The following is a 23,727-nucleotide window of genomic DNA, read 5'->3' on the forward strand; positions in this document are numbered from 1 at the left end:
AAAGTACAAATGCTGGGGATTTTTTTTTATTGGTGAGATTTTGCTTATTTATATGCAATAAATATGAAAATATTTCATTGTAAATATATGCATGTAAACACGGTCGGATAAATGCAAATATACGTGTTGTTGTTTTAACAGTGAATGTAGAAGAGTGAAGTGAGATTCTCCAGTCATAGAGCGACAGCTGACCGACTGACGTCAAACCCGGCGAATGCGCATGCGCACTGACACAACGTGCCTATACTTCCCAGGATTTAACAACAACTGAACGTTTACTACAGCTGCTACTCAAGTACGGGAGAGTCTGAGCTGTTCTGATTTATACAACAACGTATACAATATTTTAAGCGTAACCGTTTTCGTTTGTGTAGTAAGCGTCCATTGTAGTGTAGTTCGCTGTGTTTATATTCGAGGGCTGATTATGGGGATCATAAAATAACAGCACTGCTCGTTGCATCCATAGAACTGTGTCATAAAGTTCTCTGTCGCGGTATGTCCTCCCTGTGCTGGATTTTTTGATGGGGCTTTTAAGGTTAAAGATGCCGCCGAAGTTTCAGCTCCTGGCTTTGCTGGCCTTCGCCATTGCGATGATCTTTTTGGAAAACCAAATTCAGAAGCTTGATGAGTCGCGGGGGAAGCTGGGTAAGAGTCTTTCCATGAAATATTTTGAAATAATTTCTAGACTAGAAATCAGCATAGTCTGTCGTATTGCTCCAGTTTGTAAACATGGTCATTAAGCATATTTGTATTAAGTGTGATTTGTGTCCTCATTACTGTTTTGAGGGAGGTAATGGGCATTGTGTATGTTTGGACTACATGGTCTATCAAATCTCAGTCAGCAGCTGCATTTTCATTCAAGCAAGATCCAATATCAGTTTTGACTCCCCTTGTTGTGCAATGGATATTTTCTTACGTCAGTATGAAGCATGTATCTCTTGACTTGCACTACAGAACTACTGCTACAGAACTGATAGGACTGGGACACAAAAGGGAGGGCTGCTACTCAACTGAAGCACATAAAAGCAACGTTATTTTGGATTGATCTATTCCACATGTTTGGCAGTGTTCTAATGCAAGGGTTACTGTTTGCTTTTTCCTTGCCCATCACTCAACGTCAACGTTGTCAGATATAACAACATGTCAGTACTATTTAATTATTATAGTGGTGAATGAATGAATTGAGAGAGACTACAGTACATGGTGCTTTCACACTGATTTTCACCATCTTGTTACAACAGTCAGAAAACCTTACAGTTTTGACAAAATCACTATATACACTTTAAATCCAATAGCCCTTTAGTTTTGTTATTTACTGCCCTTATTAGTCGTTATTAACAAGTGTAATTACCTAAAAAAAAAAAGCCCATTACCATTCAAATGTTTTGTGTCAGTAAGATTTTTCTAATTAATCAAAATTGACAATAAAAAAAGCATGTTACAAATGTTTTATAAAATGTACAACACAGCTATTTTCAACATTTATAATAAATCATGTTTATCGGGCATTTTATGAGGCACAACAAGTGAATAGGGAAAGAAATTACATATCAATATTCCTATAAAATATTAAATATTATTATGAAAATGTTGCCAACTATTACTCCCATTATTACACTTATTTTTTCATTACATGTTGCTCCAAGGACACATTTATATGCAAATTAGAGACAGTGTTTAGATGCATTGCATTGAATGGGAAAACCCATATATAGCCATTGTACCCACATATTGCATAAAGTAAAATGGTGTATCAATTCATTCCATTATATCTTGTATAAAATAGTTGAGAATCATCTTTAAAAAAAGTTTGGTTAAAAACCCCCTGAAACCAAAAAATGGATTGGTGGATGAAAAAAAAAAATCCCATTGTTTTTGCCTATACATGTCATTGCATGTCGTTTTATTTTTTAACTGAGTGTTCACCTTGTGTCCACTAATGAGGACATGGCACAACATATGAATAAAATATAATTTTTCAAAATGTCCCCCCCCCCCCCATTTGTTTCTAATACTCTAAACAATGTAATGACATGAAAAAATACTAAATTAAAAAAAAATTTCCCCTGGTTCTTTGGATGATAAAAAGAAATGTAGCTTGAGTATCATATCAGCATATTAATGATTTCTGAAGGATCACGTGACACTGAAGACTGGAGTAGTGATGATGCCTAAAATTCAGCTTTTCCATCACAGCAATAAATTACATTTTAAAACCTACTCAATTAGAAAACAGTTATTTAAAAATGTAATAATATTTCACAATATTGCTATTTAAATAAATGCAGCCTTAGTGAGCATATACTTATTTTAAAACCTCTTAACAACCTCAATTTTGAATGGAAGCGTATGTGACAGAGCTTGCATACCATGGCTGTGTCAGAGAAAATATAGACCTTAGTGCTAATAAGAATATAGTTACCTAATTATTATTTTTTAAACTGTAAAACGCACAAGAGCTGGTGAAGCAGGTGAAATTTAGAACCAGGATCTTCAGGATGAAGACTGACTTTGTAATTTATATATTTTTTTTATTATAAATGTATTTATAAATATCTGATGATGTTGTACAGAATTATCTAGGGAAGTTAAGCATACATTCAGCCTGGTATTCTTAACCCTGTTGCGATTCTGTCTGTGAAATTAAAAGATGCAAACTGCATCCACTGTTTCCTTAACGCTGGGTTATTTGGGAAGCTGAACAATATTATCTTTCCCTCACAACCAAAAACACACTTCTTTACTTTGTTGATTTTGTGATGTAAAAACAAAATGACAGCATTGCCAAATGGCTTTTGTAAACCAAACCAAGCTCGTTGATGGGCGCGCTCTTGCTCTGGTTGATGTGCTCATCCGGGAAAAGTGCCCATATAAGGAATTCCGCCCTTTATGACGTCATACAGGGCCATACTTGAAAAAAAAACTTTCCGGAACTTATTTGAATCCTGAAGGCTCTTTAGCAGTGTAAATAAGCCAGAATGCATGAAATGACATTGGACACCCCCCCCCCCCCCCTTTATAATACATTGAAAAGAACAAGATCAGTATACACACATCAGCAGGGCTTTTGTATTTTGGTTGAGTGCTGTTATTTCAAACATAGGCCACATGTCTAATTAGTGAGACCTGTCAAACCCACATGCCTATACAGCGATCGGATATGGGCTATTTCATGTCCCGTACAGGCTATTCTGAATTCTTCACCAGTTTGACTGTAACACATCACTTCTGCATCATATCTGTTTCACAGCACCTTCGCAGACTCAGAGATATATCTGTACCATAGTCAAGTTATTATAATGCTTTGTTTGTTTGAATAAGCAACGTTCTTTCCACTAAAAATTGGCAAGCTGTTGTTTAGGTTAGCTGGTTCCCACCATCCATGCTGAGTTACATCAACTAAATCTATGAATAGTTGCACAACTGCAGAGGAATATGAGAGACCCGTTAACAGACAGAATGGCGAGAGGAAGGTTTTCCATCTGGTTCGACCTGGAGAGAGCTGTCAGTCTTAGCACTGTATAAATTGATGATGTTTTTGAAACTGTCATTCTGTTGCACATCTTGTTTGACTGTGAACAAATGGGGTCTTTAGTATATATCTTGTGTAAACTGTTTTATCAATTGTGACTCAATATTTCAGGAGTGTTCTGTAGTGGTGAATCGATTTGAAATGTTGATTTATTATCTTTCCATATTGCTCTAATGATGGCAGCTGACATACACTTTCACGGTTCATCAGCATCGGAAAAGTTAACCTGATAGTAGTTTGTCTCATTTGCTAATGGAAGTTCTTGGATTCCCTTTAAATACGCTTCAAATTGGTTCTGTTTTTAGCCCTGATTAGGCTGTGAAAGAACATAATGTGTTATGGCTTGGCACCAATGCATTGACTTTTGTACATTTTAGATCCAAAATAGCCATGTGTTTATGAAGCTTAAAGGGTTAGTTCACCCAAAAATGAAAATTCCTTCATTAATTACTCACCCTCATGTCGTTCTAAAACCGTAAGACCTTCGGAACACAAATTAAGATCTTTTTGATGAAATCGGACTGCTATTTAATTAACATAGACTGCTATTTAATTAACACTATAATTAACAGAAATTAAAATTAGGCCATGATTTACTCACCCTCAAGTCATCCTAGGTGTATATGACCATATCGTATAATAAAAAATTATACGTATATATTATATAAAAAATATCCTGGCTCTTCCAAGCTTTACAATGGCAGTGAATTGTGCATCTATCCATCATATAACTGCTCCACACGGCTCCGGGGGGTTAATAAAGGCCTTCTGAAGCAAAGTGTAAGATGATTTTTTAGGGATGCACCGAAATTAAAATTCTTGGCCGAAGCCGAATAATAATAAAACATTTAGCCGAATACTGAACGTGGTTTTTCTATTTTTTCCACATTTTTTCACCATTGTATAAATTAGCTTTTTTACTATTTCCACTCTTCTTACATGTTTGCTGCATTTAGAAGCGTGCGCGCCTCTCTCTCACACGCGCTGGTTGCTTTATTTGATCGCGTCATCAAAAACCTCATTGTTCTATAACATTTATTCTGTCTTTTCACTTATTCGGCCGCCGAACATTTGGTGCATCCCTATGATTTTTATGGCCTCTTTGTACACAGGACATACTTCAGGGTGCTTTCACACTAGCACTTTTGGAGATGGACGCAAGTGCCGTTATGTGCCAACAATTTGAAAACAAATCCAAAGGTTCAAAAACCCAAATATAAAAGTAACTGACTCCTTTTGTGTAAGAAAAATATTCATATTTAAAACTTTATAAAGTAAAATATTTTTCCGCTAGATCGGAAAAAGCGTAACTGATGTGCAATGTCGTCAGACGTAGCGTAAGCATTTTGAACTGCGAGAGGTGTTACACTTTTTGCGTAAGTTGAATACGGAAGGTACCATTGCTTGGCAATTGGTTGACCTAAATTTATATTATCTAATTGTGTACTTAAATTGAACAGCTGATTGGTTGATTGTAATCCATTACATACCTTTCTATCAAAGTTATCTGACATTATCAAGATGAATTCGTTCTGACAGTTTATTGTGAGTTCTTGTCATATTTTATTACCATTTTCTAACTATAGTGAATAAACTGTGATAATGTGAGAAAATGTTGAAGGTGTCTGAATAAATTTCGGTTTGACTGTATGTTAAAATGTAATTAATTTCTGTGATGGCAAAGCTGGATTTTCAGCATCATTACTCCAGTCTTCAGTGTCACATGATCCTTCAGAAGTCATTCTAATATGATGATTTGCTGCTCAAGAAACATTTCTTATTCTTACTAATGTTGAAAACAGTTGTGCTGCTATCTTTGTGGAAACCGTGATTTTTGTATTATTATAAATGTCTGTATTGTCACTTTTGATCAATTTAATGCATCCTTCTGAACAAATATATTAATTTCTTTCAAAATGTAAAATATTTATTTCGCCAAAACATTATTTTACAGTAGTAAATACTATGTGTGACAGTGAGTTTATTCAGGGTTACAAGTTGCTGCATAAATCTTTCTTATACCTCTAGATGTAAATTGTAAATAAACTGAAAGACAAATCAATACAGTTTAGTCTTCATGTGATGATTAATGATCAAACAAACAAAATTAGAAGTAACGTGCTAACCCTTTTTGCATGCTAATCTTACTTATGCATAGCAAATATCACACTAAGTGCAACCAGATGGTACATAACCTGGGGCAGATTATAAACTTAATGCTTTACTAACTATTTATTAAAACTTCAAAGCCCCCTTTAATACCAGAGGCGTACATCTGCCTGCATTTCTTAGTCGATTTTTATGGCCTCTTTGTACACAGGACATACTTTCATACTAGCCCTTCTTGGAGATGGACAAGTGCCGTTATGTGCCAACAATTTGAAAACAAATCCAAAGGTTCAAAAAAACAAAATATAAAAGTAAGGTGATCGACGCTATGCATTTTGACTCCTTCTCCTGCGTCGTCATTACCATGCAACTGGGGTAAACAGCTGCTGCTTTGATGAAGCAAGCGTACCACGGTTCAGACCTATGGTTCAGACCCAGATAATATATTGTGAACACAATCCAGTGGGGGAGGGAGAGCAATCGAACTTCGGTTTGCAGGCAATCGAGCCAAGTGTTAAAGCACCTCTCACTCAGCCTTCACTCTGCCAAGGCTGTAAATGTTTTTGTGGCATGATAATGTCACTTTCTTCAAGCGTGAACATAAAAATGACCCCACAGTAACCTCCATGTTGTAGAGTCTCTCAGAGGGAAATCTGACTGGATTTATTTATATCTAAGGAAAGACTGTAACCTGATTTGAATCATTGAAAAGACATCAGTCAGAGTATAACTCGTCAGGTTTGGCAGCTGACTGCAATAAATCCTCCTCTCCTCCTGAGAAGCTTGTCACTTGTAGATATTCAATTTCCTTCGCTCATCTTATTATTTTTGGTCCTTACTGGAACAAGACACTCACCTTTACCATTTACAATTTTTTTTTGCACTGTCATTTCACATCATGAATTGTTTAATATCTTTGTATTGTCTAAATGTATAATTGTCAATAGCTATGTTTCCATCCACCTATTTTTATGCGCATTTTGGGATATCGCATCAAAAAATGCAGAATGGAAACGCCAAGATGCGCATAAAAAAACGAATGCGCTCGTTTGAGTCGGATACATTTTCTATCCGATACGAAAACATCTGCATAAACCAATGGAAATGCATTTACCGAATAAATTCCTTGATGCGCATAAAAAAAATCATGTGACTTTCGCAATGTAACAGCATAACTGTACTGACCAGCGGAAGAATCTTGTTTGCAAAGCATCTGAAATGCTGTTTTGGTCATTCAGAAGTCTATTGTCAAAGATGCTTGGTATATTTCCCTCCTAGAACTGTCTTACATGACTGTGTTCCCAAACATCAGTGTCTGCCTCTGAAAGCAAAACCAGGGGCATAGCACAAGATACCGGGCCCTATTTATTTATTTATTTATTTATTTGATATGGACATAACAACAGCATTGGGCAAACCAGATACATTGTTTCTAGTGTTATAGCAAAACTGCTAATTTACAACACTTGTCCATAGGAGGCTACACATTTCACAAAACACAACACAATACAGTATACAAAACACAATGCAGAACAGTACACAATACAATATTTAAGAAGATAAACAATACACATCATCAATATACATTTCATACAGCATTACCATGTGTGCAGCTTTGACTTGACTTCAGCCATTGTTTGAGACCTCTGTTAAAGCTGATCATGTCTGTCTGCAGTTTTAAGTCAGTGGGCAGAGTGTTCCATAGTCTCGATCCCTTAAAAGAGAAACTGGACTGACCAAAAGATTTTGTAAATCTTGGAAGAACACAGTCCCCCACTGACTGAGGCTCTGGTGGAGGGTCTAAGTGAGCCCTGACGCCTAATAATAAGAGCAGAAAACAGCGGCGACACATGACTGTTCAAACATTTAAAAACCAATTTCAGAGTACTAAAATGTATAAAGTTTTCAAAAGTAAAAAGATTATGTCTATGAATGATGTCACACTGATGCGATCTCATAGGTTTTCTGGCAAATACCTTGACTGCCTGCTTGTACACTGAAATAGCTGGCTTGAGTGTAGACGGGGAGGTTTGTGACCAGGATGTGACGCAGTAAGACAGATATGCATTAGGGCTGGGTATCGATTCAGATGTTCCGATTCGATTTGATTTCGATTCGCAAGCTCTCAAATCGATTCGAGATTTCGATTCGCGATTCGATTCGAGATTCAACTCAATGAATATAGATTTAATACAAATACTATATTTATAAAAAACAACAGTGAACATAAGTTTACAAGTAGGTAATTAAAAAGAAATTAAGAGCCACAAAACTGTATATTAAACTCCTTTTTATTTTAGGTACACTTGGGTACATTAAACAGAACCCATCTCTATATTTCAAATTAACACAATTATGTTAAATACAATACAATTTTGATGCAACTTTATTCTAAAAAATGTATCTGAGAAGTATTTTATACAATTTTGTTTTTATTGATATTTTGCAAGGCAAGCATTTGCATGTATGTGATCTATTTTTAGCGGTTGTGTGCTCGGCTGAGGGGGTGTTGCAACGTCTGGGTGATGTCTCATCAAATGGTTCTGCAGATTTTTAGCATTTCACCTCAGCATTACAAACGTCGACAACGCACCGGAAGCCACCATTTAAAGGGTTAGTTCACCCAAAAATGAAAATTCTGTCATTAATTACTTACCCTCATGTCGTTCGACACCCGTCAGACCTCCGTTCATCTTCGGAGCACAAATGAAGATATTTTAGTTGAAATCTGATGGCTCTGAAAGGCCTCCATTGGCACAATGCACGGTACACTACAAAGTCCATCTCACTACAGTGGTTCTAAAATAACTTTATGGAGTGACGAGAATAGTTTTTGTGCGCAAAAAACCCCTAAATAACGACTTATATAGTGATGACGAATTCAAAACACGGCATCATGAAGCTTCGAAGCGTTATGAATCAGTGAGTCGATTCAGCAGTTTGGATCGCCAAAGTCACGCGATTTCAGCAGTTTGGCGGTTTGACACGCGATCCGAATCATGATTCGACTCACTGATTCATAACGCTTCGAAGTTTCATGATGCCGTGTTTTGAAATCGTCATCACTATGTAAGTCGTTATTTAGGGGTTTTTTGCGCACAAAAACTATTCTCGTCACTCCATAAAGTTATTGTAGAACCACTGTAGTGAGATGGACTTTGTAACGACGTCTTTAGTACCTTTTAAGGGTCTTGAGAGTGAACCGTGCATTGTGCCAATGGAGGCCTTTCAGAGCCATCAGATTTCAACTAAAATATCTTCATTTATGTTCTGAAGATGAACGGAGGTCTTACGGGTGTCGAACGACATGAGGGTAAGTAATTAATGACAGAATTTTCATTTTTGGGTGAACTAACCCTTTAAGCACTGAATGAATGAATGACAGACGTGCCTCTCACTCCTTTGTAACATCGCGCAAGGCAAATAAGAGGTTGACATCTAATGGAGAAGACTAGTAATTAGATATACGTTAATCTTATGTTCAATGTTTGCGGAAACAAATATGGAAAAAAAATCGATTTGTGGCCTTTGAGAATCGATTTTGAATCAACTACATTTTAAAAAACGATTAATTGAAAAATCAAATTTTTTTTTGCCCAGCCCTACTATGCATAGGCAGTCCTGATGGGCCCCCATGTTCTATGTTAAAATATATTACAGACTTTTCAAGGGCCCTCTCTTCCCTTGGGTCCCTGGTATTTAGTACTGGTTTTACCCCCCGTCTGACGCCCCTGAGCAAGACAAGAAGTTTATTGAGACTCACAAGTTTCTCTGAGACGCAAATAATAAATTATAAATAAAAAAATGATTATATATGGTGGCTTCTCCTATGTTTCTTAGAGATTTTTTTTTAGCGGTAGTTTATCAGGAAGTGACAATTATGTTATTTTCGACTCACTGGATGGAAACGGGGCTTTAGTCGCAAATGTTTTATGCGATATTGCAATTTTGCGCATAAGTTACCTTCGCAACTTTGGATGGAAACATAGCTAGTGAAAACAAAAACCTTTTTGATTAAAAAAAAAAAAGTTGTAAAAAATTGCATGTTCATGTAATATTTTTATATGATATTTTTTGGTTACACTTTATTTTAAGATGTCATGTAATTTATATATTTAAGCACTGCTTAATAATAATTAACTACATGTACTTACTATAGGGTCAGGGTAGGATTAGGGTTTGGTTGAGGGTTAGTTGTATGTGATTATGCATAACTAATAATAAGTACATGTAACGTGTAACAAGGACACTGTAAAATAAAATGTTACCGATTTTCTTTCTTTTTTTTTTAACTGTTGACAAAAGTTTCTATTTTAATGAATAAAGTTTCAAAGTAATAATTTTTTTCCACAAATACCATGAATAATTATGTCCCCAATAAAATATTTGTCATCATAGAGATGTATTCAAGACATTGTATTGCATATTTGTTTTTGAATAAGATGATAGATCTGGACCAAAAAATAAGTATCATTGGTCCAGTTTTTTATAAATTATTAATATTTGACTAGTTTTTGTTTCATACATGTTACTGTTCTCAAGGGAAAGTGTAGATGTCAATTGCTTGAAAAACACTACAGCACCCGCAAAAAATTATTTTATGTAACGTTTTCAGGGTACAAGAAAACAGTACGATTTAATAAGTCATTGTACTTGAAGATCTGCTTATCAGAGAACGCAGTGTGTGAAGGCCAAGAAGTGAATATCTGTGGTCATTCATAGCATCAGTTACACACAGTCAGCCTGAGGGCCTTCTTGCCGCCTGTCTGTTTTTAAATGAGCGCTTTCACTCAGCATAAAGCAGCAGTTGTGTGTCCATCATGTAGGAAATAGGCAATGGTTCACAGTGTTTTTCTCATTAACTTGCAATTATATTATTACATTAGGCTTGGTATTGCACCAGTAATGAGATGGTGAAACAGTCTGCAACATGCTTGAAGAACCCTGACTCCTCTTTTACCTCAGAGTAAAACATTTTCAATTACAGCTCATCACACACAAAAACACGTAGGTTGTTTAGGTCAGAGGCAAGCTTTTAATTCTCTAGGTTTAGTCTTTGTTTCCAGGAGTGTTTTTTTTCTCTCACAATGTTAAAGTATAGAAGATATTCTCTGTATGATGCTGTCGTGACATTATAATGTGGCATATCAGCAGTTGTTGTCATGGGCGATCCCAGTTGTCCACATGTGATGGTTAGAGACTGGGTTCTTTGACTCAAGAGCAGTCGGAGTGGAGTGGGAATGTGCTGTGGTTGTCTTGACATCATCACCTCACAGTAGCAGCTGCCCGGTCTCCAGCTCACATTCACACACCACTGTCACCACATTGTGTACGCTGTCAAATTTCCATCTCCTGATCTCATGGGTATTACAAGGCCATATGACCTTTTCTGTTTCAACCTCTACATTTTGTTCTCAAACTCACTGGATTTATTTGGCCAAAATTCTGAGTTTAAGGCCTGGCTCCCTTTCAGACATTAATGCAATTTATAATTATAAATATAATTAATATATATATATATATATATATATATATATATATATATATATATATATATATATATATAGAAAGAGCGAGAGAGACTTAAAATATATAGAAAATATATTCAATATTTTATTTTATTCCTGTGAATTTTCAGCATCACTACTCCAGTCTTTACTCTTTATGGTCACATGGTCCTTCAGAATTCATTCTAATATGATGATTTGGTGAGCAAGAAACATTTCTGGTTATTATTATCAGTGCTGTAAATCGTTTTTTCTTCTTAATATATTTTGATACCATTTAAACATTTGTGGTAAGATTTAAAAAGAGAGAAATTAAAATAAATTGATCAAAGGTGACAGTAAAGACATTTATAATGTTACAAAAGATTTCTATTTAAATAGATTATTTTAATTTGTAATAATATTTCTCAATATTACTGTTTTTATGATAAAATATGCAGCCTTGGTGAGCATAAGAGACTTCTTTCAAAACATAAATGTGTAATGTTTCCAAACTTTTGACAGGTACCACACACACACACACACACACACACACACACACACACACACACACACACACACACATAACAATACATAATTAAATACATAAGAATATTTATAATTGTTCCCTCAACATGCAGTACTTGGACTATTCCTGTATGAATCTGCTATATGGCAGTAGGCTAGGGAAGTATTTTGCTGGAAAGTTATTGAAATGAATTATGCAACCAAAAAAAAATCTTCTTATCTTGAAGGCTTAACACATTATTTCGAACATCTCTCCCCCTCCTTTGCAGAACGAGCCATTGCCAGACATGAGGTACGAGAGATTGAGCAACGGCACATTCAAGAGGGGGCGAAGGAGGCCCTGGTAGAGGAGGACGATTTGGTGGTCATCTACAACCGAGTGCCCAAAACAGCCAGTACCTCCTTCACCAACATCGCCTATGACCTCTGCAACAAGAACCACTACCATGTGCTGCACATCAATACCAGCAAAAACAATCCTGTCATGTCCCTTCAGGATCAGGTCAGTTTTATTATCATTTGTGCATGTTCACTGTTAGTGCCCATCCAAACAACAGATTATAATGCTAGAAGAATCCAAATGTTTACTGAAATGCTGTAAACAGCTTCTAAATGACAGCATTTCCTTAATAGTGCAAAACAGCAGATGTCATGGTATTGTGTCTTTGTTATCCTGAGGCTTGAGGAGACATGAAATGGATACATTTCTATCATGAATCTCTAAGAAGGTTCTTTTTTTTTTTTTTTCAGAGCAAATTCTTAAGTGATTTAATTATTTATCGATGTTTCAGGTACGGTTTGTAAAGAATGTGACGTTATGGAAGGAGATGAAGCCTGCGTTCTACCACGGACATGTTTCCTTCCTGGATTTCACCAAGTGTGTATTATTATTTGCTCTTGTCGTTCCCTGTGCAAATCACCTCAGTCTGTTGTGGTCAATGTATTTGGATGAAAAATTGTCTTTTGGAGTGGTTTCAGGTATTTCATTCAGTGCCAAAATTACTGAAGAGTGATTTGCCAACATTCTTCATAGGCACTGTGATTGAAAGGAAGGTTTCTTTACATTCTCAACAACCAAAGTACAGAATGTTTTTTTACAAAAAATGATCCTGCTGACTCCTGGTGGCTTTGAAAAGAATTGCAGCAAGCTTCTGGTTGCTGGTTTTGAACAAAACATTGTTAGTTTCCAGTTTTCTGGGACTCCCTATAATCTTACAAATGTTATGAAATTCACATGCCTATATGCACCTACATGCATAAAGTAAATATTTAATCAGGTCTTAATGACAAAAACATCTGTTCCAGTAGGTATTTACAAGGAATGATACATGAAATACTGAGTTTGACAGTTCCTTTCTCATCTCTTCATCAGATTTGGAGTGAAGAAAAAGCCTGTTTACATAAATGTTATCCGGGATCCCATTGAGCGTCTGGTGTCTTACTACTATTTCTTGCGCTTTGGTGATGACTACAGACCCGGCCTACGACGCAGAAAGCAAGGAGACAAAAAGGTCTGGTGTTTTTGGTTTGGGAGTTCAAGTGTTAAAGTTGTTTTGTCTATTTTTATTATTCTATTTTTAATTATTCTGAATTTCACGACTATAAGGTACTGAAGTTTAAGTTCACAAAACAAGTTATGGTGTTAGTAAAAAATATGATAAATGAATAGTAATATTATTAATACATTATTAATAAATAATATAATTATTGTTAATAAATACATTTTAAAATATAATTTTATATTTATATATAAAATGTGTTATTTATATTCTATAATATTTATAAGTAAAATTTAAAATATCATTGAATTGTAAAATTATAGATTATTTTTTTAAATTATGGTGTTAATTATATTATAAAATAACATTACATTTTTAAATGATTAATATTTAGATATTATATAGGATTTACTATATTAAGTGCATTACTGAAACCATGATTTGTTCCACAATTGTTTTTATTTTATTTTTTTGTACCGTGTTCATGGAAGAAGGAGGTGGGAACTGGCGAACGTTTAAAATAAACTTTAATCCCAAAAATAAATAAAAAACAAAACGAAAGGACGAAAGTAAAACGGCAGCCCCTCACGGATGACTGCCGCATATAAACATAATAAAACAACATAAAGTCCAGGCCCGAGACCTGTTCCATAAAATAAAGTTTACCAAATAAGCCAAGATTTTTTGTCAGGTAGTCTGACTCATTGTCAGTTGATTTGATTCCATAAAGCAAATTTAACATGGCTCAAGCGCAATCACTCTGGCAACGTTTGCTGTGTAACTAACCTGGTCCATGGCAGGCTAACTGACAGGTTAAGCCTGAGTTGTTGCAGAGTTCCTCCAACACTGACCGACAGGAACACAATGATATTACCACTGACTCTCTCACATACCATTATCTGACTTTATTAACCACTATCATTTCAAAAATAAATAAACAGTATACAGAAAATCTAATTAATAAAATAAATAGATAGATAGATAACTAAATGAGCTACATTGGTAAATTATACAATATAGACCTATAAACATATTCAATTATATTGTGTAATATCAAATGCTATACAGCTTCAACTCTTTTGGTAAGGCTTTCCACAAGGTTTAAGGAGTGTGTTTATGGGAATGTTTGACCATTCTTCTAGAAGCGCTTTTGTGAGGTCAGACACTGATGTTGGACGAGAAGGCCTGGCTTGTAGTCTCCGCTCTAATTCATCCCAAAGGTGTTCTATTGGGTTGAGGTCAGGACTCTGTGCAGGCCAGTCAAGTTCCTCCACACCAAACTCACTCATCCATGTCTTTATGGATCTTGCTTTGTGCACTGGTGCACAGTCATGTTGGAAAAGGAAGGGGTCATCCCCTAACTGTTCCCACAAAGTTGGGAGCATGAAATTGACTAAAATGTCTTGGTATGCTGAAGCATTAAGAGTTCCTTTCACTGGAACTAAGGGACCAAGCCCAACCCCTGAAAAACAACCCACACCATAATCCCCCCTCCACCAAACTTTACACTTGGCACAATGCAGTCAGGCAAGTACCGTTCTCCTGGAAATGGCCAAACCCAGACTCGTCCATTGCCAGACAGAGAAGTGTAATTGCTCACTCCAGAGAACACGTCTCCCCTGCTCTAGAGTCCAGTGGCGGTGTGCTTTACACCACTGCATCCCACGCTTTGCATTGCACTTGGTGATGTAAGGCTTGGATACAACTGCTCGGCAATGGAAACCCATTCCATGAAGCTCTCTATGCACTGTTCTTGAGCTAATCTGAAGGCCACATGAAGTTTTGAGGTCTGTAGCTATTGACTCTGCAGAAAGTAGGTGACTTCTGTGCACTGTGCGCCTCAGCATGAGCTGACCACGCTCTGTGATTCTACGTTGGCTACCACTTCGTGGCTGAGTTGCTGTTGTTCCCAATTGCTTCCACTTCATTATAATAATATATATTAGTGCTGGGCAATCGAGTAATCGCATCCAAAATAAAAGTTTGAGTTTACATAATATATGTGTGTGTACTGTGTCTAAATATTATATATATATATATATATATATATATATATATATATATATATATATAACTTATTTTTCTTAAATATATACATGCATGTGTGTGTATTTATATATACATAATAATCATACACCGTACACACACATATATTATGTAAACACAAACCTTTATTTTGGATGTGATTAATCACGCTTACATAAGCCTCGTCCACTCATGACAGCAAAATGGAAATATTGCATGACTTTCTAACATTTACAGATGGAGAATATACCTGTGAAAATGTAAGTTATGCACTGAGGAAAACACCATGTCTCAAACACATCAAACAGCACAAAATATAATAACCTGTTTGCCATGGTGGATTGATTTGATCCATGATCGACCTTAAGAATAGCGTGCACATCAAATGATCTTGACTCATTGAACCTGGGTCAAATTAATGGGATTTTGTAATCTTAAATTGTCCTTCATGGAACCGCTTTAGCTCCAACTGATTTGTTAGGTTAATTCAAGTCAGGTTTTGGACCTGTAAACCCCAATTTTCTTAGTGCACTCTATGGAACAGGCCTCTGGTCACTCCTTTTATCCTTCTGGAGCTCCTCCGTGGGACTCAACCAGTGTAGTGCTCATTAGCACTCATGGCACAGCTGTCAATTGAGCTTAACTTATAATCTTATCAAATATTGGAGCCAGTACATTCCTTTTAAAGTCTATTCGTAAACTGTAAGATCTGTGTGTGTTTCAGACTTTTGATGAGTGTGTAGCTGCTGGAGGATCTGACTGTGCTCCAGAGAAACTGTGGCTTCAGATTCCCTTCTTCTGTGGTCATTATTCCGAGTGCTGGTAGGCTGTTCAGTGTCTTTATGCGTATTTCGGGTATACCACTTTTAGGACTCTTGTTACATTTTCTTAATCATTTTTTCACAGGAACATTGGCAGCAAATGGGCTTTGGAGCAAGCCAAATACAACCTGGTGAATGAATATATGTTAGTTGGGGTGACAGAGGAGTTGGAAGACTTTGTTATGATGTTGGAGGCGGCACTTCCTCGCTTTTTTAAGGGGGCCACAGAGCTCTATCGGACAGGTATGATGCAATATAAGTTCTTAAAGGTGCACTATGTAACTTTTCCGTCCACTGGAGGTCGCCTATTCAAAACAAAGGCGTAATTTGATGACGCCACTTTTGAGCGCAGAATCTTGGGACATGTGGTCTTCACCTCACAGCCGGTGGAAAAGAATCGGGATAGGACGCGAATATTAACATTACTGTAGTAAGAAGCAGAGCTGGACCGAGTGTTGTTGGAGCTGAGCAAGGCCTCAGGAGCGATTGTTAATAACATGAACGCAACACACGCCTCGCGAGCAGCGGGACTTTTATTATGCCACAGTCGCCGGTGCTAGGGCTGTGCGATATTGACGAAAAATGCGATATCCTTATTCAATATATGAATAATGCGATACCCTATATTCAATAAGCGATACGATAATGCTTTAAGTGTGTAAAATCTATTTAAATTATATATTTTTAAAACTGAGGATGATACCATTTATGTGTTTCACATTCTTTCTGGGAAAAGAAAGCATCGGTTCTGGGAAAAGAAAGCATTGACAGTTTGAGTGTGTAACAAGACACGAAAAAAGAATGGCTTGTGCGCACGTTTCGGTGTACAGTATGTGTCAGACCGCAGACAGCACGAGACTGCAAGGAGTTGTTTTTCGCAAGTTATTGTGTTTAATAACTCTTTTTAACGTCAAGCAAGTCACATAAGTAACAGTCGTGTGCCCAGTCTATTTTCTGCTATATGCGTTGACCTAAAACAGACAATTTTCAGAATGTTGAAGTAGCCTATTAAAATCATTCAGATATTGCGTGCCCTTGCGATGTGCATATTGCGAAATGTACATTTGCGATATTTCGATATATTGTGCAGCCCTAGCCGGCGCCACTTCCGCTTTTCCGGTCATGAGTATGAGGTAACGCAGCTCTATTTATCATATTAGATACATCTAAGTGTGTTGAAAATTATGTTATGATGTTCACTCGGCGGCTGCTATGACACTTGTTTACACTGCAGTGAGAGTAAAGCGTTTCTGCAAAATAAAACCGGAAACCGAGGGGAACGCAGATATGACGCAATTGAGCTATCGGTAAGCCCCTCCCCTCATACGCTGACGCCAATAGCAGCTGAGTATCATTTGCGCTGGGACCGGAACTCGGACATCTTTAGGTGTCAGCGCCATAGAGATGCATTGGAAAATCCGAAGCTGTCATCGGTTTGATGGTGTTTATGCTACAAAAATGCTAAAACGTCGTGCCTGGAGTACTGTAACACTGATTCCAGGTATCCTGAGAGGATTTTGTGTTTGTCATACTCTCGTTAAGTTACGATTAAAGTCCCTTCTGACATACAAACCTACTAACTAACTGTTCTCACGTCATGTAACACTGTAACTTATGTCAAAAACACGAAGGTCTACATTTCAGTGCCTCTCCATATTAAACTGGTTTTATGTAAATTAATTTCATTTTAGATATGTTTAAGGTCTACATTATCTGTCCTACTAAGGAGGACTCCTATTTTGATGGGTATTATAGTCTCCGGGTAACGAAAGGAAGAGCTCGCACGCAGTTTATCGGAGTTGTTTTGCAGATACAAAGTGTACCAGTTATTAACTGCACCCCCGAAAAGTCATACGGTCTGTATATGTTTGTTTACTGTTAGTTGTTTGAGTGTTTTTGTGTAATTTGCTGTGTATGTTAATGATAATGCAACGGAGAGAGATAGTTTGTGAATGAGACGTTAATGCGCACTTATTATGCTTTATTTGTTCAGCTTTTACGATGATTTTTTGGAGTGAATAACGATGCAATAAACTTGATAAACCATCAGTTAAGTTTGGCCATCATTCGGACGCGATATACGCTACAATCTGTGTCCAAAAACATCTTGGGATAAGGTTTTCACACTGACAGCTGTACATTGTAAGATATAGCAACTCCGTTTGTTTGTCCGAGTTAGCAACAGTAACTAAGGGGGGTGGGGCTTACCGATAGGTCAATTGGCAGGCGACTCCCTCACACGTCCCGGTTCCATGGTTAAAATAGCAATTTTCTCACGGTTTACAAATAGTTGGAAACATTCTGGATATTGTAATTACTCAACTGAACAAAATATATAACACTGGCCTGGTGGTTTTTGAATATTTTACTGAAAAATTTTACATAGTGCACCTTTAAAGTGAATATGTAAAACATTAAAGTGAAAATGATCAACTTTTATCTGTCTACTTCTAAAGGGAAGAAATCGCACCTAAGGAAAACGAGTGAGAAGAAGCCACCTACTAAAGAGTCTATAGCCAGACTGCAGCAGTCAGACATCTGGAAAATGGAGAATGAGTTTTATGAGTTTGCACTAGAGCAGTTCCAGTACGTTCGGGCTCATGCAGTGAGAGAAAAAGATGGAGAGCTGTACCTACTAGCACAGAACTTTTTCTATGAGAAAATCTACCCCAAAACTACCTGAGACTCAGCGCTGCTCCATAACGCTGTTTGCTGCTGTCGGAAACACTGGAGGAGGACACATTACATTGATATGCGCATTCTGCCTGGATCTTCTCCATCTGGGTATGTACATTTCAAGCAGCTGAAACTAGTATGCGCCACTGGCAAGAGTCTTGGGGCCAAACAGCTGTCATGAGCATTACCCCCCAATACATATCATTCAATGAAGGATTAAAAGTGACTAAGATCTTGTTCATGTCATTATTCAAGACAACCACCGCCTTTCTGCCATATGGGTTTTATACAGGTGCTGTCACATTTCTTTCTTTGATCCTTATTTAATACATTAGTGTTTATTGTTTTGAGTTGTTTTACATATTTTTGACTGATTGATGTTTTGGGACTTTTTACATCTTATTCTAAAGTGTAAAAAGAGTAAAGATGACTACTAAACATTCTTGAAATTCTTTATCAAGCTGAGCAAGTATCGTATTTTTTCAGTATAGTAAAATGAGTACTTTCTCTTGGACTTTTAAAATACTGTTTGTGGAATTTATTGGAAATACACAGATGTGATGTGAATGTATGTATTTTACGTTGTCAACATATATCTTGTCTTTGATATACCAGATTGTTTTGTTTTGTTTAAAATGTATCCGCAATTGCTGTTTGCCATTTTTAAATCAGAACCTTCTGCCTGGGGTTCATCCCTGCAGTTTTTCAGCAATTTCAGAAGATATATTTTTATCTAATATGTATGTAAATACCGGTCATTACAGTTACAGTTGGACCAAAAATGTAAATGTGGGAGGATAAAGAACTGAAGATAAAAACAAAAACAAACATGACTCAATCTGCATGTGGATCATCGTACTGTTACTGGTTCTTGGTAAGCAGCAATTTAGTTTCTTTAAATTTGATTTTATATATATTTTGGACTGAATTATCATGTTGTTTTTTACATAATGTTCAAACATACTTTATTTCAAGGACTTCTCAAGCCTCTCGTGGCTGGCAACATACCATTTAGTTTTCTGCTTTATGATTTAGAGATCACAGACTTTTAATGAGTTCATTGAAACAACCTGGGACTGATTCATTGAGACAGTGCCTTTTTTTCCTATGACACGGAGCTGTTATTACAGCCAGTGTAAATATGACTTGACATCTAGGCATGTAAAAAGGTGAGGAATTGTTTTACAAGGTGAAACGTTGGTACAGTTGCATAGATTGCCATTATCAACATCAATGTGGAAATAGGCAACCATCATATGAAATTGCTTGCCTTGTTAATGATGCTACTAAGAGTGGATGTCTTTTTGAAAATGGAAATTTGTCTCCTCAGTACATTATACAATTTCAGTTTTTATATGTACATGATCTTTACACATTAGTGCATGAAATGGGTGCTGGATTGCACATTTGCCCCTAAAATCTCCAAGACAAAATATGAGTAGAATAGTATGGTCTTTGTGACACACTATCACTTGCTACTTAAAAAAATATATATATATTTTGAGGTTTTACAGGTTCTTTTGAATGTTTTTAGAGAAACAAACCAATCTGTATATGAAACACTAGAGGAGCCTATCAGTTTTTCTTTCACAGTGCCACCATGTGAGCTGAGGCCTATTGCACAAAACTAGGATAAGGGATTAAGCCGGGATATCTTGGTGATCCTGGCTCAATTTATCCGTGATCCGGTTGCACTAAAGCTAGATAGGGTGGCAGTTGGATGTTATGGTATAAATTACCATGGAGATTTATTCTGTGGAGCTAGCCTGCTCCAGACCAGGCTAAATTCCAGGATCTATTTAATCTCATCCCTTATGTCAGTCAGCAGTCACCACAAACGGAATCCAATAGTTATTCTACTGCCCACTATACATTGTTATCACATATAACTAGACCCACTGTCATTATTTAAACGTTTGTGATCATAATTTCAAAATCATTTTGGATAAATTATGATTTTTAGATGATGTTGCTATCATTGGATAATTTACGGTTTCCTATAGACTATAAGGCTATATATAAACATGATAGAATATTAGGGCCACAGAGGAAAAAAAAGAAAAGTCACAGACTTCGATAAATTAAGTCATAATATTGTAACCCGTTGTTTTAGAGGAGGACGGTTGTTAAAATGACAGCTGTGGGGCATTTCGTGGAATTGTTCTTCAGTATGGTTTCACAAACAAGGACATACTTAATCTTTTGGCACATCAGCGTCACATTGTCATAAGTACAACCCATAAGTATCAGGACTGTAAAAAGAATATGTATCTTTTCCGCAGAAAGAACCAGCCTCATAAATGTATGACTTTTTCCTTCTTCCTCAGTGTGGCCCTAATACTCGGTCGTATAAAATACACATTCCATATAAATATAAAAACACAAAGTGTAACATTAGGTTCCTTTATTGAATAAGGATAAAACAAAGCAGGTAAACCATCAGCTCCTTTCGAAACTGAAGTCACACAGTGACTCAACAATACAACAAAAGGATTATACAACAAAAGGATAAATACACATTCAAAGATAGAGATTATATAATATATAGAGATTATATAACACACCCCGCTTGTCTGCACACTGAAATAAATGCAGGACAAATCCATACACATCAACTGAACAGACAAATGAATGGATGCAGTAGCCTCCCTGCAAGCTTGTATTACACACAGTATACAGCACAAACATCATAAGAGGCCAAAAAAAAAATAAAAAATCAGTGGATAGCATAAGAAGCAGAGTACAACGGCTAAGATTAAACTGTAGCCTACTACTAAGCGTAGTAATTATGTAAGCCTTTGATAATAATTTATCAAAGCCTTATACAGTGTGATGGGGTTACTTTACACAATTTCACTCATATCTGTTGTCCATTTCAATTAAAAGTTAAACTGTTTCATAATCAGTGTACAACTGCATTTTTGGAGATGTGAATTAACTATTTGGATTGTAATTGTGATGTTTCAGCGGAGCGGTGAGTGTGTAATTGTGCACTACTTTCGCATTCTGGAGGTCTGCAATACTTTGCCATGCTTTTTCTCTTTGCTTTATCACTGTGTCGGTGTTGCCTTTCTTCTTAATTATGTATTTTACCTCCTCGTATGCCTCCATGAGGATTTGTGCCTCCAACGGGGAAAAGTACGCCGCTCTAGTTGCCATGGTGAATCAGTGAATCTGTGATCGGCGGCGGGTCTATTTGAGTGAGCCGTGAGCGCGCACCTATCCAAGATTGGTTTAACCTGGCTTGATGAATCCGTGTCTGCTCATCCTGGCTTGGTCTTTGTGCAACCAATTAAGCCTGGATGCACTTGTTTTGGCTTCATTGAGCTCAGCTCAGTCATTTATCCTGGATGTCTTAATTCTACTTTTGTGCAATGGGCCTCTGGTATTCGCTCAATTCTTTGTTTTTTTTATTGTGTTTGTTTCTTCTTTTTTTCATTTTAAATAAATGAGACTCCAGGAGCTTTGCTCTTTTCTGCTGACAGTGCTGAGGTAGATTTGAAAACCGATTGATTTTTGGATATGTCAGCCATAATAAAAAGAGCTTGATTTGTTTAGATTTTCTTCTTCTCTGTTATTCCCTTATCATTATAATTTTGTTAAAATGGCACAGTCTGTTTCTCTCTATAAAAAAAACAAAGGAGAAGATAAAATAGATGGAGGAGGGCCATCATGTAGGCTACATTCATTATATGAGAACATTGTATATAAAGACTTCATTTGTTTATTTTTTAATATTCTTTGACTTTTTTGTCTCTAACAACGCAAATTAAAACTGTTCAAAAGATTGGGGTCAGTATTTAGAAGTCTCATATTTATGTGATTAAAAATATGCTGAAAGAAGTATTATCGTGAAATATTACAATTTAAAATAACTTTTATATACTGTATATTTTAAAATATTACTGTTTTGGCAAAGCTGAATGTTCAGCATCATACTTCAGTCTCACATGATCCTTCAGAAATCATTCTAATATGATGATTTCTGCTCAAGAAACATTATTAATGTTGAAAACAGTTGTGCTGCTTAATATTTTTGTGAAAAACGTAATACAATTTTTTTTTAGGTTTCTTTTAAAACTAGAAAATTCAAAAGAACATCAAATATAAATCTTTTGGAACATTATAGATGTCTTTACTCTGTCACTATTGATCAATTTAATGCATCCCACCTGAATAAATGTCCTTTTCTGACTAAATCAAATGTTACTGACCCCAAACTTTTGAACAGTAGTGTACTCATAACCAGGCGTATGATGTTGTGACGCTACTTAATACATATGAAAACAAACAAAGACAATCATATTCATGTTCACACTCAAGCAAATGTATTAAAGGGTTAGTTCACCCAAAAATGAAAATTCTGTCATTAATTACTTGCCCTCATGTCTTTCGACACCCGTAAGACCTCCGTTCATCTTCGTAACACAAATGAAGATATTTTAGTTGAAATCCGATGGCTCTGAAAGGCCTCCATTGGCACAATGTACTTTACACTCTCAAGACCCTTAAAAGGTACTAAAGACGTCGTTACAAAGTCCATCTCACAGTGGTTCTACAATAACTTTATAAAGCGACGAGAATAGTTTCTGTGTGCAAAAAAAACCTAAATAACGACTTGTATAGTGATGATAACCGATTTCAAAACAATGCATCATGAAGCTTCGAAGCGTTATGAATCAGTGAGTCGATTCAGCGGTTTGGATCGCCAAAGTCAGGTGATTTCAACAGTTTGGCGGTTTGACAAGCGATCCGAATCATGATTCGACTCGCTGATTCATAATGCTTCGAAGCTTCATGATGCATTGTTTTGAAATCGTCATCACTATATAAGTCGTTATTTAGGGGTTTTTTTGCGCACAAAAACTAAATAATAACAGAATTTTCATTTTGGGGTGAACTAACCCTTTAAGTGTGAAAGGGACATCAATATCAATCATAGATCATCTTTAGATTCAAAAGCCAATATATTGAATGCATCCTTGCTGAATAAAAGTATTAATTTCGTTTTTTGTTTTTTAAAAGTACTGATCTCAAACTTTTGAATGGTG

At 36.3% G+C, this 23,727-nt stretch overlaps 1 protein-coding gene across 2 annotated transcripts; it reads left to right on the plus strand.

Annotated features, from left to right (window-relative positions):
- The first annotated feature begins 226 nt into the window (after nucleotides 1–226).
- On the plus strand, nucleotides 227–22,226 carry hs2st1a (heparan sulfate 2-O-sulfotransferase 1a). Of its 2 annotated transcripts, XM_079820125.1 has the most exons (8): nucleotides 251–295; nucleotides 467–645; nucleotides 11,925–12,157; nucleotides 12,447–12,532; nucleotides 13,028–13,166; nucleotides 15,904–16,001; nucleotides 16,086–16,243; nucleotides 18,457–22,226. In XM_079820125.1, the coding sequence occupies exons 2-8, from the start codon at nucleotides 522–524 to the stop codon at nucleotides 18,681–18,683; spliced, it is 1,065 nt and encodes a 354-aa protein (XP_079676251.1). In that variant the 5' UTR covers nucleotides 251–295; nucleotides 467–521; the 3' UTR covers nucleotides 18,684–22,226. The 2 variants fall into 2 exon arrangements, with proteins under 2 accessions (XP_079676252.1, XP_079676251.1); XM_079820126.1 differs by having other exon boundaries at nucleotides 227–645.
- The last annotated feature ends 1,501 nt before the right edge of the window (nucleotides 22,227–23,727 follow it).

Source organism: Gobio gobio, assembly GCF_949357685.1.
Source record: "Gobio gobio genome assembly, chromosome: 6".
NCBI classification, from domain to species: Eukaryota; Metazoa; Chordata; class Actinopteri; order Cypriniformes; family Gobionidae; genus Gobio; species Gobio gobio.